Here is a 14,278-nt window from a genome sequence, read left to right as displayed (position 1 = left end):
AGTGCGCCTTAACTAACTTTTGATGAAAACCGCTTACACATGGGAAGATTTCTCGGATTCTGAAACAGCAATGTTCATAGATAAGAAAAATAAAAAAAACATAAAAAAATCTCCGGACGGATTTTTAAATAAATCGCGATCAAAATTCACAATTTTAGGGTTTTTTTAGGTTTTCACGATTTTGCTTGGAAACCACAAGTCGTATCGAAATGAGTCTAAAGAAAATGTTGTAGCTATGAAAATTCTCTACAAGAGTGACCTTTAGGTTTCTTCGTAGATTTTACCATTTTTGAGATATAGAGGTTCAGTTCAAATTTTTAGGTTTTTATCTTAAGTCTTCAAGATTTCGCTTGGAAACCGCAGGCCATATCAAAATGGGACTAAAGAAAATGTTGAAGCTTTGAAAATTCTGTACAAGATTGGATTATTTATTTTTTTTCCTAGGTTGTACCATTTTCAAGATATATAAGTTTAATTTGGGAAATTGCATTAATGACATTGTTTTGTAAGGCGGCGATACAGTCAGTGCATTGTCTCAATTTGAACTTCTATATCTCAAAAACGACGAAACGTACGATAATATCATGAAGGTCTATCTTGTGGAGAATTTTCACAGCTACAACATTTTCTTTAGGCCCATTTACATAGGACTCGCGGTTTCTAACCAAAATCGTGAAAACCTAAAGAACCCCTAAAAATGCGAACTTAAATCGCGATTTATTTGAAAATCCCTCCGGCGATTTTTTTTTTTTGTTTCTTGATATTTCTCATTTATGAGCATTGTAGTTTCAGAATCTGCAAAAACTTCCCAGGTGTAAGCACCTTCCATTTAAATTTGGTTAAGGTACACCGTGATTACCGTTAGTCATTCATATTGCGCGTTCATCCCGATTTCCATTCTATCGCCAGTAGCGAAGATTCTACATGCAGTACTCCTTTTCAAAATGAGAAGTTGTTTTCCAGTTGCCCAACATCAGCATGGATTCCGGAGAATGCATTATCCGCCATATACAAATGTATCGGTGAAGGACCGAAGAACAGGCCGTGCGATTGGGGTGGAAATCAGATGTGTATTGATCTAAATACGTATGACATAGGGAACAAGAAAAGTTTCTGACGTAGTGTTGCCCGACGCCATTTTTTTGAAAGTTTGACAATTTTTAACCTAAATGTACTCAGGACATTTGACATACGATGAAGTGTGGAAAATGGAATTCACTCATCCAATCATTTTTTTAAAATTTTCAACATGGATAATAACGACAAGAGTACATCGACGGGGAAGAATGATACCAAGGAACGGCCCTGACCGGCTTTAACATGGCAAAGCCCAGGATTTATCTTGGTCCCTCCTTCATCTCAAGTGAACACTGAACTCCCCGTGGCGTTACCTAGGGAGCTACCTTTAACACCCGTTAAAGGTAGTGAGCTAACATGTGCCGCGTTCACCCATAAGAACATTAAAAAATTGGGTTTGTGCGTCGAGTTAGTAAAGAAAAAAGCAGCCTACTATGAAAAAACGAAAGGAAGGAAAAACAATCCGCTCTAAAGTTGACGAACCTCGCAAACTTTTTAAGGACCATGATCTGCAAATCTGCACCTGAAATGTTTGCACTCTTTATAGAGAAGGTGCAGTTTACGCATTGGCCGACATTACCGCCATACAGTAAATACGATGGAGTGGAACGCACTGTATTATAGCTGCCATGACACATCAGTTTGGTTGCGGATTTTGCGGAGGTTAAAACATCTGGTCGCCAGCTTCACCCCGCGTGGTATTCCAGAAGGCGAACAAACAAACAGAGATAATTGGATATATTTTCTTAGTTCGGCTTATGGAGCAAATGTTTTGTAATAGGCCAGATAAGTAAGTAAGAGTGCATCGATCAAATTAAATCTTTGTATGTCGATAGAGAACCTTCCTACAGCACTATGAAAGACTGGCTATAAACCGAAGGTCGTGAGAGTCGTACAAAAACGAACGTTATGCCAAAAAAAAAATAAGCCGTGCGTGAACGGATAATGCAAGGCCGCCATGTTATATACCGAGAGATAGAGTCAACCATGTGCATTTCTTCCACCGACTAACATTTGATATTACATGAATTCCTGGCAGGAAAAATTGAGTTTTCTCATCAGATCCAGCATAATTTGAAAATTGTTAAAAAAGGGGGCTCTTGTCGATTGGTGCAAAGAAATTATCAATAAATACGATCGCGGTGCTTCAAACGACGTTTAAAAGATCGTCACAGACGAATCTTGGGTCTATGCGTATGAGCCCGAAACAACACAGCAATCGAACGTGGGGTACTTCGAATGCGAGCCAAATCCAACGAAAGTTGTTCACGGAAAAAGCACTTCAAAGCTAATGGTCGCCTGTTTCTTCGGCTAAACTGACCATGTGGCTACTATACGGCTTGAGAAACGTATGATGGCTAATTCTGAGTGGTACACTACAATTTGTAAACTAGAAAAAACAAGGGAGCAAAGGATATAATCGTGACGGAGCCGACCATGTGATACCCTAGACGACTACCCCTGTGCATAAGAATTTTACTGGTAAACATTTCTTTTAGAGAATATAATCCGACTACCAAACATAATATGTTTCTTTCTCTCTGGGACCCCCATAAGCAACAAAAATTTCGTGACCATCCGACAAAATTGCGACCTGTAGCGTGATTACAAGATTTAGATGGACAGACGGACACACATAGCCAGAGCGACTCAGCTCGTTGAGACATTCATTTTGGTATATATACATAAGTATGGGTCTATGACCATTATTTCGATGTGTTACAAACTTTTTGGCCAAAACCAACTTATAATACCCTCCCCACATAGTGCTGTAGGGTAAACTAGCTTGAATTCACTCATACCCTCTTTTTCCTTCCACGTACCCAATTCTATTCAAGGCATCTTTCATTCAATGCTATTGAAAACATCTCCGGTTCACCTTCAATGATTTCGCTTTAAGCTAATCGATTAATTAGTTTCTCAACAGACTATCGTCATTTGCACGTACATATGTATGAAGGTATTGGTATTACCTTACAGATTCAATAGAATTCATTTGATCCCTTTTGTTCAATGATAGTTCGTTCGCACACATGTTCAAATGATTGTCCTTGTCAACATAGTATTGAGGAAAAACCAATTAGAATAGTAGTTGTGGGTGAACAGTTTTTGCCAATCCTAATCCGCATCAACACACCATGACTCATACCTTCACACACCAACCAAAATGATAAATGACATTAATTAAAAGAGGGAAAATCATTAATTCATACACACACACAAATACACCCACACCACAAGACAAGACTTAAGCCCTTAAATCCTACACCTGTGTCGTTTTTGTGGTTGGCCACTAGTTTAAGGCCACCAATGTCCTTCGTAACATGGGGGATATTTGGTTACATTTAATCAAAATTACCAAAGCAGTTACAATAAATCTGTCATACGAACAATACACATAAGAAATAAATCTTTTTTTGTTTTTTGTGGAAGACAATGAAGGGTGACGACCATTACTTGGGTAATGAAGTCGTTACCATTAACTACTTATTTTGGGAGGAGATCCCACTAAATTAAATATATAAATAAAAAAATTATAATGTTGTGTCAATAAATGTATGATTTGTTTTACTTTCAGGCTGGAAGGATTCAATACTTTCATTCCCGAAACGATGGCTTTCCACTGCAGAATCCGTAGACGAATATGGATTTCCTGACGTAAGTATTTTAAATATTTTAGTAGTTACAAATAAATGTAAAGGCAATTGTCAGTTCGAGAACAACATCCCAATATAAAGATCGCTATTCAATCAAAAACAGGTATAAAAATCCCCACAAACCAAATGTCGAATGTCCGACACGTCTGAACAATTTTGGAAGCAAAATCGTTCACATTTCGTTTCGATTTCTAACGATTTTTCAGAGGGGAAATTGTTCAGATTTTGTACCGATTTCGTTTCGATATCGGAGCGAATGTCGGAATTAATTTTTCCTTCCGGATTTCATAAGGATTTTCTTCAGATTTCGTTCGAAAATCGGACCGAAATCGATGCGATTTCGCTCCGACATTTCGTTCCGAAATTATGCCAACAACTTTAAACAACTTTCGTTAAGATATTGTTACGATTTCGGATCCGACACACAGCGTCCGAATTTTGTTCCGATTTCGTTACGATGTCGGTACGATTTGTTTGCTGGGATATTAAAAGAAGTAAGAAAGTATCATTCCGTAAAAAATTGTACTGTCGTAACTAGGGCCGCATACACAACATGTTGTCGAAAACGAGTCCTTAAACTGCACTCTTTCCAAACTTATTGTGGGAGATACCCGAAATAGTGGTCCGATGTAGTCAATATTCGGACATAATCCGAGTCTGCAAGAAATAATACGATTTACAACGTTTGGACCAAATCGGTTTCTCTATACGAGGATTACCTTAGGTGTATCCAGTTTAGTTGGTACCGGCATGCTTTTCTGAAGCTTTTGGGTCATTACCCAAGAATTATGGACTTGCTACTGAACAATTAAAAAAGTATCAGTCGGCTTTGCCGACAGAGATATACCCTCAGCCTGTGTATATTGACAAAATGTTTTCCCAAAAAAGTATGTATTTAGGGGGTTTTAAAAATGTTGGGCGTATGAACCGACTGTTTAGGATTAAAGATCAAAAGTTTTGGGGAGGAGATACTTAAAGGAATGGATAGACATAGACCATTATGGAAGTGGATCTCCAGCCATTACATATGGTGCCATATGGGGTTTTTACACCCTTCGGGCTGTTTTCTCAAGAAGTATCGACTTGCCCCTTGAAAAAACTTTTACCATCGTAATTGAGCAGCGAATACAAGTTGCTTCAACAAAAATCAAAGTGATTTGATAGCAGGTCTTAAAGTGAACTTATCCGAAAATTTGTGTGGGAGGTACCGGATGGAGGGACAAATATAGTCCATATTTGAACCTGACCTATATCTGGTAGGTATATTAGGATGTGTGAAGTATGGACCAAATCGGCCACTCCCTTCAAGAGTTACCGTACGAACAATTTTTCCGAAAATTTTTGAACTTTTGTGGGGGAGGTATCTGAAGGAGTGGACCGATATGGCTTATCTTCGAACTTAAACTATATTGGACAAACTATTACGAAAACCAAATTTTGCACCGAATCGGCAGATCCGTTTGAGACTTATCTTGCGCTCCAACCAAAAAAAGAGAAGAGAAGGTCCTAAACTGAACTTATCCGAAATTTTGTGGGGGAGGTACCGGAAGGAGTGGACCGATATAACCCATCTTCGAACTTAAACTAAGTTTGGACTAAATTTTACAAAAGTCAAATTTTGGACCAAATCGGTTTATCCGTTCGAGAGTTATCGTGCGCACCAGCCAGCCAGACAGACAGATAGACGGACGGACATTGCTAAATCGACTCCAAATTTTCTGAAACACATTTCGTCCAAACCATACTTGGGGTCTAAAACCATTATTTTAATGAGGCACATTTTGCCCGTACGAAAGTGTATATCACCAATATTTTTGAAAATTTAACATAGCTGAAGCCAAGGTTTACCCTTTTAGAACACGCGACTTGTGATTGTATATTATAAAAATTAAATATTTTTGGATAAAATGAAATGTTTTTGAACGTGGCAAAAAATATTGGCCTTAAAAGATAATTTGCGTGGAAGCTGTGGGTATATTTATGTTAAAAAATGGGTAAAAATGGGTTGAAGCCACCATGTATTTTTTTGTTTTCTCTCGATTTGTGAGTAAACCACACTTCTCTCGATTTTCCTGTCAAAGTAAAAGTAGAAGCAAACTAAATAAGGATCATTTTACTAATGTATTACTTTTCAAAATTTGAACTGCTTCTACCATTAAATGATGCTGACATTTTGAAGCCAAATTTACAGTGTTTTTTGAAATTTTCTCCTAATTTCATTCCGCATACAGGTTTTTCAAAAAATCATATATAGGATTGTACTACTTGCGATTTTGAGTTATTTGATACGTATATTGTGAATGTAGTCTGTACAGCTTCATAAAAAAATGCATCCAAATGCGGAAATTTTGTGCGAACATTTTTCTAAAAATCATATTTTTCGGGTCTAATATTTCCAATTGTCTCTAGAATACTTCGTACTCCATTGCACATTTTACTTTTTTACGTTCCGGATCCAATAAATCATTCCTCGTGAAAATCCATCTACTAAAACGCGAGTTACGAGAAATTCCAAAGTAGAAAAATCACCTAAAATTGTTGTTGAAAATATTGCGTATTTTATCGCGTTTTCTGCGGATCGTTTCCACTGCAATGAAAAAACTTGTGCAGCATCATCGTTTTAGCGAAAACAGAGATTTGTAAACTTCACTGATAAGGAAGCTACATTCATTTTATCCCAAAAAATAGTGTGTGATGCTACATCCACGGTTCTTGATTTATCGCCTTCAAATAGATATATATCGATGTAGATTTTCATGGTGGACACTGAAATCGGATGCGGACAAAAATTGTATGCACATTGCGCAAATTAGCGATATTTTATAGGGTTTTTAATGCTAAGATGCAGCCGATGCTACATCTTAGAGTCCAAATTATACTTTGAAAAATATATACAACATAATAGATATGGTCTTGCTGTACATGAAAATCACATGCGGACAAAATGATTTTGATAATTACGCGATTTACAAGTATTTTAAAATGCATATAAATTAAAATGGGTTATGTGACCCCTATTTCCATTTCAGAAGCTTTGAGATATATCCTCATAAACCCAATTACCTTCCCTAATGGGAAAGCTTTAATATGAATGTCAATAAAGCAAAATCCGTCAATTTTATTGGGAGATTTAAGCAAAATGAAGGAAGTATTCCTATAGATTTTTACAATATTTTCTACTACATAATGGATGTGAAAACAATTTTTTTCAAACAAAAAATTATTTTTTTTACCAAAATATGTACTTATTTTGGCTGTAACATCGAAACTATAACACCAATCTGCATGATTTTAGTCTCATTTGATTCGCCGTGAAGATTTGATCCACAACAAATTTTTAGGTAATTTTATGACCACTAAATGGGCCTTAATTTTGAAAAAAGTTGACTTATATTCAATAATTTATCAATTTTATGTACATTCCGCGTATTCTGTGTAACATTTTGCAGGTATTATGCAATCTACTCGCTGAAGTCACTTCGAGGGAAATTTTTTGTAACAATTGTGCTCATTAAAAAAATTAGCGTTTTTATAATATTTTCTTTCTTAAAAAGCGAAATAAAAGCGCCATAACTTTTGTCCGCAACAACCAAAAATTGGCTCGCGACCAGATTTGTACTGGGAATTTTTTTCTTAACCTACATATCAAAAATCGTTGATGTAGCGCGAAAAAAATGTATCCCTTTTTTCTGAAATGGAATATGAAATAATTGACAACATTCGTGATATACCCTCGTTAGCATAAATGCTGAGGGTATAAAAAATTGCGACGTCGTAACAGAGCCCGTTAGAAAAACTTGTAGCAAAAAATTCCAAACCGTCGAGGAGCTGGTTAACTTTACTTTTTCTAAAATTTTTTGGGAGGTACACTAAGTAGTACACCGATTTAGTCCATAATCAAACCAGATCTATGCCTGGAAGTAATATTACCATTATCAAAGCTATGACCAATTCGGTTACTTCCTTCGAGAGTTATCGTGAGCACCACATTAGCGAAAATGGTTGAACTTTTGTTGGGGAGGTACCCAAAGGAGTGGACCGATATGGCTTATTAAAATAAATACAGTTAGGCAAGAAATGTATTGCAAAAACCAAAATTGTAGAAAATTTCATATTAATTGTTCGTTTATGGCAACAAATTATGTAAAAACTGTACGGTTTTTTGTGCAAATCTCTTGCTATAGGTCCTTGCAACAATATTCCGTCAAAATATGCAAAGGTTATTTGCGATTTATAACAAATACCGTCAAAAATAAGAATTAACTACTATTTGGGGGTGACAATAAAAGTATTGCAACGGGAAAATCAGTACTATAAAACTATAAAATTGTTGCAAATTTTTGAGGTCATTATGCATTTGTATGACTTTTGCGGCTAATAATACACTAACAGTATTGAATGTAATAAAGTTCAGTGATAAAAAAAATGCCGTCATGGAGGGTCTTCAGACAGGTAAAAAACGCATGGGACCATATTAACAATAAACAATGACGAATAGGCCACAGGCAAGTAGGCAAAGAATGAATATTTGACTCAATATGTATTGTAGGATAATGGAAGAATGCAAAACAGTCCGATTTTGGCTTTGAGAACATCGAAATACCTCTGGAAAGTATATGGAAAAAATTGACACCAGTTTAGTATTTTGGAACGACCTACGACAGAGCACTATTTCGTCACTCAATGGTATTGATATGATTTAATGTTTACTAAGAGGATAGATATTATCCTCTGCTATCATAATAAATCCAAAAAGTTGCGCCAAATCCAATAAAACCCATCAAATATGGATATTAAACCGCTACTGGAGAAGCTGGAATACCGTATATTTGGGTACTATATTCTTTACCATGGAAAATAATATGCGAAATTGGGTCCACGGATATAATAATGATTGGGAAGACATCCCCACTGACATCATTAAGAAATATTTAATAGTCAATAGTCTGAAAGTCAGAAAAATCGATCCCGAAAGCTCAAACAAAGTCAACTACCACTACCACCAAAGTTCAGATAATGACATGTTAATCTTATTTGTGTAAATTGCCGATGTAATATAACAAAACAAAACTCTTAAATACATCGGGCCAACATCCTGATATCAACCCTCATAAAATGTTTGGGTCCAATTTAACAAAAAACTCCAAAAATATCCTCCAACGTAGGATCAAGATTTACTAAAAATTGGGGAACCAGTATCCTTAGAGTGGAACATACCGAGCCTTAATTTTTGGTTCAACTAAGTTCATTAATGCTCCAATGAATGTCCAAAGTGGATAGACAATTCATTAAAGAACACACCTTTGGTAGTTCTCGAAGAAACCATCGATTTGGTAATTTTTGCAATACTTTTATTGTCACCCCCAAATTGTAGTTAATTCTTATTTTTGACCGTATTTGTTATAAATCGCAAATAACCTTTGCATATTTTGACGGAATATTGTTGTAAGGACCTATAGCAAGATATTTGGACAAAAAACCGTATAGATTTTACATAATTTGTTGCCATAAACGAACAATTAATATGAAATCTCCTACAATTTTGGTTTTTGCAATACCTTTCTTGCCTAACTGTATATTATGAAAAATTAGAACCAAATCGGTTGATCCGTTTTGTTATCGTGCGCACCAGCCATCTAGTCAGGCGGTGAACGCACGGACAAATTCTCTGAAACGGATTTCGTCCAAACATACTTGGGGTCTAAAACCATTATTTCGATGAGAAACAATTTTCGTAGTATCAAAGGGTACCTCTTTGCCTAAAGGCTGAGGGTAGAACAACAGCCGTGAATATACATATACATATGTGTATTATATATGTATGTTCCCGAATCCCTAGCAAACAAATTATTATACCAAATTATGGATTTTGTAAGGGATTTTTCAGCCGTAACTACTTACAAAACCCCCTACTAACCCATTATTTTAACAAGGGCATGTAGCACTGAATAACTAGTTATTCTGCAGCCACTAGAAAAACTAGTTATTCTTTAACTACTAGAAGTTGAAAAATAAGCTATAAGATAAAAACAAATATTTTTATATTTTTTATTTTTATTTTATTTCGCTATTTGCTGGATTAGAACATACGAACTTCTGCTTTGTAGCCGAACACACTACATACAATACCACACACACGAACGAACACGAAATGCACCCGGCCGGCGGTGAGCGTTGAACACACAACCCTCTGATTTGTAGTCGGACACACAAGCTCTGTGCCACCGTACTCATTACATAGTAATGAGTAATATAAGTAGTTATTTTTGTTTACATTACTTTGTAATGGGTTACATAACGACTACCGGATCCGAATTTTTGCTGGGGAGACTTCTTTAAAACCACTGAGTGTATTCCGATTCATATTAGCTCCTTGATATAAGACTTTCTTGTTATCACCGAGTCCCAAAGTTTAAGAAAGTTTTAGATGTCCGAAATACTAAGGAAATATTACGCTGAGGCCCATTTTGCTGTAGGCCATTAGAAGGAAAAGAACAAGAGGTTACGAAGGACGGTTACTGTACGTAGTTTGTGACATAGCAGGAATAGCACGTAGGCGCGAAAAGTTATCATTAAAGTCTAGCGTAATTTAAGAATGCCACATGATTTTAAGACACACACACACACCACTCTCGGGAGGGACAAGGGAACTTTTAGAACGTGATACTACATATAACATTAATAAATATCCTTTTCGACAATGGAACGTTTAGAACCCCACATGAATCTAAAACACAAACTTGCCTAAATACTCCTAAAGCCAAGTGAACACTTTGAACCCAACTTGACACTAAGATAACACATACAGATTTCTTCTCAGCCGAAGTCTAGTCAAAAAACCCCTATCAACTCTGAACACAGATTCAAAAATTATCCAGGCTGCGTCCATAAAGAATCAGGAGTCAGGTCAGTGGGTTTAGCTGTAACGTTTAATAAGTGCATCGTGTCATGCGGTCCCAATCCACATGTAGAACATGTATTGGGCATCGTGTCATGCGGTCCCAATCCACATGTAGAACATGTATTGGGCATCGTGCCATCAGTTCTGGGCTAAAACAACTCGAGTTTTCTTTGGCAGTTGGCGTTCTTCTGCTGCGATTGATGGGGATGGTCTCCGAGTATGGCATTATATTTTTGAACTGACTGCGCAAGTACATCAGTGTGAATGATATCCACGCCTGTGTGATAGGCTCGTTGATCTAGAGCGTCTCGTTTGTACCCTTGGCCCTCTCTCTAGATTATGGAGATATCCCCTGACGTGCCTAGATGGCATCGCGTAAAACCCCACTTGACACTAAGACAACAAGTACAGATTTCTGCTCATCCGAAGTCTAGTCTAAAGTCCCAATCAACTCTGAGTTCAAATTCGAATATTCTACAGCCTGGACTGGCTGCATCCATAAAGAATCAGGATTCAGGCGAGTGGGTTTAGCTGGGCAGTTTAGTGCATGCAGCGTGTCATGAGGTCCCAATCAACATGTAAGGCAAGTATTGGGCATTGTGCCATCAGTTTGAACCCAATTTTAATTGGCCTAAAATAATTCGAGATTACTTTGACAGTTGGCGTTCTTCTGCTGCGTGGATGGGGGTACGGCATTATATTTTTGAACTGACTGCGCAAGTGCATCAGGCGTGGTGTCTGATAAGCTCGTTGATCTATAGCTTCTTGTTTGTAGCTTTGGCCCTCTCTCTCCATCTCTAGATCATGGAGATCTCTCCTGACGTGCCTGGTTGAGTAAAGCCTTTCCACTAGATTGTGTCAAGGATGCTCACGGACATAACACCCAAGCACGTACTGCATCGAAAACATCGTGTTGAGCTGATCTCCTCATGAACGTGGTTCACTGGTGTCATGAGGAGGCACCCTGTTGCAGTCCTCAGGTCGGCATTCTGGCATGAATATTCTTACGTAGCGCTAACATTTGCACACCACGCAGGCGCCGCAAATCTTACGGTCTATTACTTTTTTGAGGTCAACATGATTTCTTTGTCAGCACCCCATGTGCTGACTGCCTGCGATTTAAGCAACATTACTACTTCTAATTATGCGGACGACTTAAATATGCTATCGAACCTTACAGCCAATATCTTGATGTAGTTACACGCAGAAAAATTTATGTTAGAAATATGTTTGGATCCAAACAAATATATGTTTGGGACCGGTTGCAAACAAATATATGTTTGGATCCAAACATAATATGTTTGGGTCCAAACAAATATATGTTTGCAACATTTTGTAACATATCTCAATTTGATATGTTTGGGTAAAACATGTTTTTATGTTAGAACATTTTTTTCATGGGTGGAGAGAGGATGTTTGTCAACGAGAGTAATAACAGTGCTCTCGCGGCTGTGGAATGCTGCTTTATAATAAAGAGTTGTGTGTATTGTATAATAGAAGACGTAGAAGCGAAGAAGGGGGCTTTGGTGGCATGTATGCGTCAAACTCGTGTGTTTCTTGTTTTGTTGTTAACCAACGAAGAAGAAAAGAAGAAATGATATGAATTATATTTTTTTCTTTCTTCAGTGTTTTAGTTGCCTTTGTAGAGTCAAGACGGTAAAGTGAGTGAATAAATCAGTGTTTTGTGTTTTCTTAAAGAAATTGTGTTTTTAGTAAATTAAATGCCCAATACATTTTATAATTGAATCGGAAAGTTGAATGGAATTATTTTATTGGACAAGGAAGAAATCGCATTTAATATTGGTAATTACATACATACTTATGTATATTTGAAATATGGCATATCCATATTTATTTATTACATTACATAATCATTTGATTCTAGATGCCGATTCCCCGCTGATGATTTCAACTATGAGGGCAATTTGTTTTATTTCACAACTAAGGAGAACCGTTCAACTACGTTTCTACGTTTCTATATATTTCAATCAGTTTTTCTTTTATTAAAGTGTGTTATGTATTTCTTTGGAATTTTGTATGTACCTATGTGTTTGTTGTTCTTTTGCCTTTTAATAAAAAACCACAACATTTGTGTGTATACTATAGAGATAGCCAGTGAGCTCTTACTGAGAGCAAGTGAGCACACATTTTAAAGTGTTTTACATTGAATTTTACGCTCCCTTGCTCTCAGTAAGCGCCCACTGGTGCATGTGTTTGTTTTTTTTTTTTTGCCTTTTGGGTTTGTATTTTTTTGCACCCAAACATATAAAATGTTTGCACCCAAACATAAAATTGTTTCCACCCAAACATATCTTTGTTTGCACCCAAACATATATATCTTTGCACCCAAACATAAATATCTTTGCACCCAAACATATATATGTTTGCACCCAAACATATATTTGTTTCCACCCAAACATATATATGTTTGCAGACCCAAACATATATTATGTTTGGGACTGTTGCAAACATATATATGTTTGCTGCAAAATATGTTTGGGACATATGTTAGAGAGGCCGATTTTTTTTTGCGTGTAGTTGCCGGAATTAGTACACCATCGACCAATATGTTCAGGAGGAGCCTCATTTCAGCTCCGGGTGATGAACAGTGTGACAATGGATTTAAAGGCTCATATTTTCATATTCCTCTGCTGAAAGAACAGCGCTAGATATATAGATATTTATTATATTACATATATCATCAAAGATAGGACCCGACACCAGGATCATACAATCACCAACATACATTATTACCTATAAGCCGTGTGGAGGTAGAGGAACTTGAGGAACTTCCTGTTTCACTCTACGGGTCTTAGACTTCCTCTTTCTGAATTTCTATTTATTTCTGATTGCACAACCTTTCAAACACGCTGGGGGAAAGTCTTCTCTATGTCCTCGGTATCGAAATCCAACGATAGATCAAGAACCACCATGACTATTCTGTCGCAAGGCCTCTGCTGGTTCAGTCCTCCGCTGATATGCATAGATATGACGTGTAATGCTATTGTGGTACTATGTATTATCCAGAATCCGTCCATACTCATGACACCATGTCCATGCTGATGTTGGGCAACTGGGAAACTTCTTCTCATTATGCTGAGGAATAATGCCTCTAGGATCATCTCTACTGGTGACAGGATGAAAATCAGTCTGTACTTTTCACATCTGCTGGCATCCTTGTCTGGCCTCAGTAGCGGGACCACCATGTCAACTTTTCAGGCTTCTGCTACAATAATGGGTTGCTACCAACAAATTAAGAACACTTGTTAGATACTTAACTCGGGGTGCATGCATTTGCTTAAGCATTACAGTAAAGATTCCGTGTAGGTTCAACACTCTGGATGACAACGTCAATATCGCTTATTGTAAATTGTGGTGGTACCTCCTCGGCTGAAATGGCTCTTACACGGCGCAGTGCACTTCTCTACACGTTATCACTCTCGGGAGTGCCCTGTTGAAAGTAAGAGAGGTTCTAAAATATTTCTTTCTCGGAATCGAGAGTGATTTAATTAATTAATCATATATGTACCAATCTAGCATTGCTTCCGGTGGTCTAGCCACTTTTTTCGCTTATGCTCGCCAAGTGGTCTGTTGACTTTAAGATCAAGTTCACTAACTCTTGAGCTTTCAGGGTTCGTACAAC

The 14,278-nt window shown here is 37.1% G+C and overlaps 1 protein-coding gene across 2 annotated transcripts in view; it reads left to right on the top strand.

The window, feature by feature from the left end:
* ChAT (Choline acetyltransferase) overlaps positions 1 to 14,278 on the top strand; it is a 308,371-nt gene that overhangs the window by 199,375 nt on the left and 94,718 nt on the right. Inside the window, exons 1-2 of one of the 2 annotated variants that reach the window (XM_073961170.1) lie at positions 3,440 to 3,538; positions 3,656 to 3,735. In XM_073961170.1, the coding sequence (XP_073817271.1) occupies positions 3,514 to 3,538; positions 3,656 to 3,735 (105 nt within the window). In that variant the 5' untranslated portion in view covers positions 3,440 to 3,513. Of the gene's footprint in view, positions 1 to 3,439; positions 3,539 to 3,655; positions 3,736 to 14,278 lie in introns of those variants that run through there. The other variant, XM_073961171.1, reaches the window with a different exon arrangement.

Source organism: Musca autumnalis, unplaced genomic scaffold (genome assembly GCF_047663935.1).
Source record: "Musca autumnalis isolate F117 unplaced genomic scaffold, ASM4766393v1 scaffold_1, whole genome shotgun sequence".
NCBI classification, from domain to species: domain Eukaryota; kingdom Metazoa; phylum Arthropoda; class Insecta; order Diptera; family Muscidae; genus Musca; species Musca autumnalis.
Note: the sequence above shows the minus strand (reverse complement) of the source record. Positions and strands in the feature narration are given on the sequence as shown.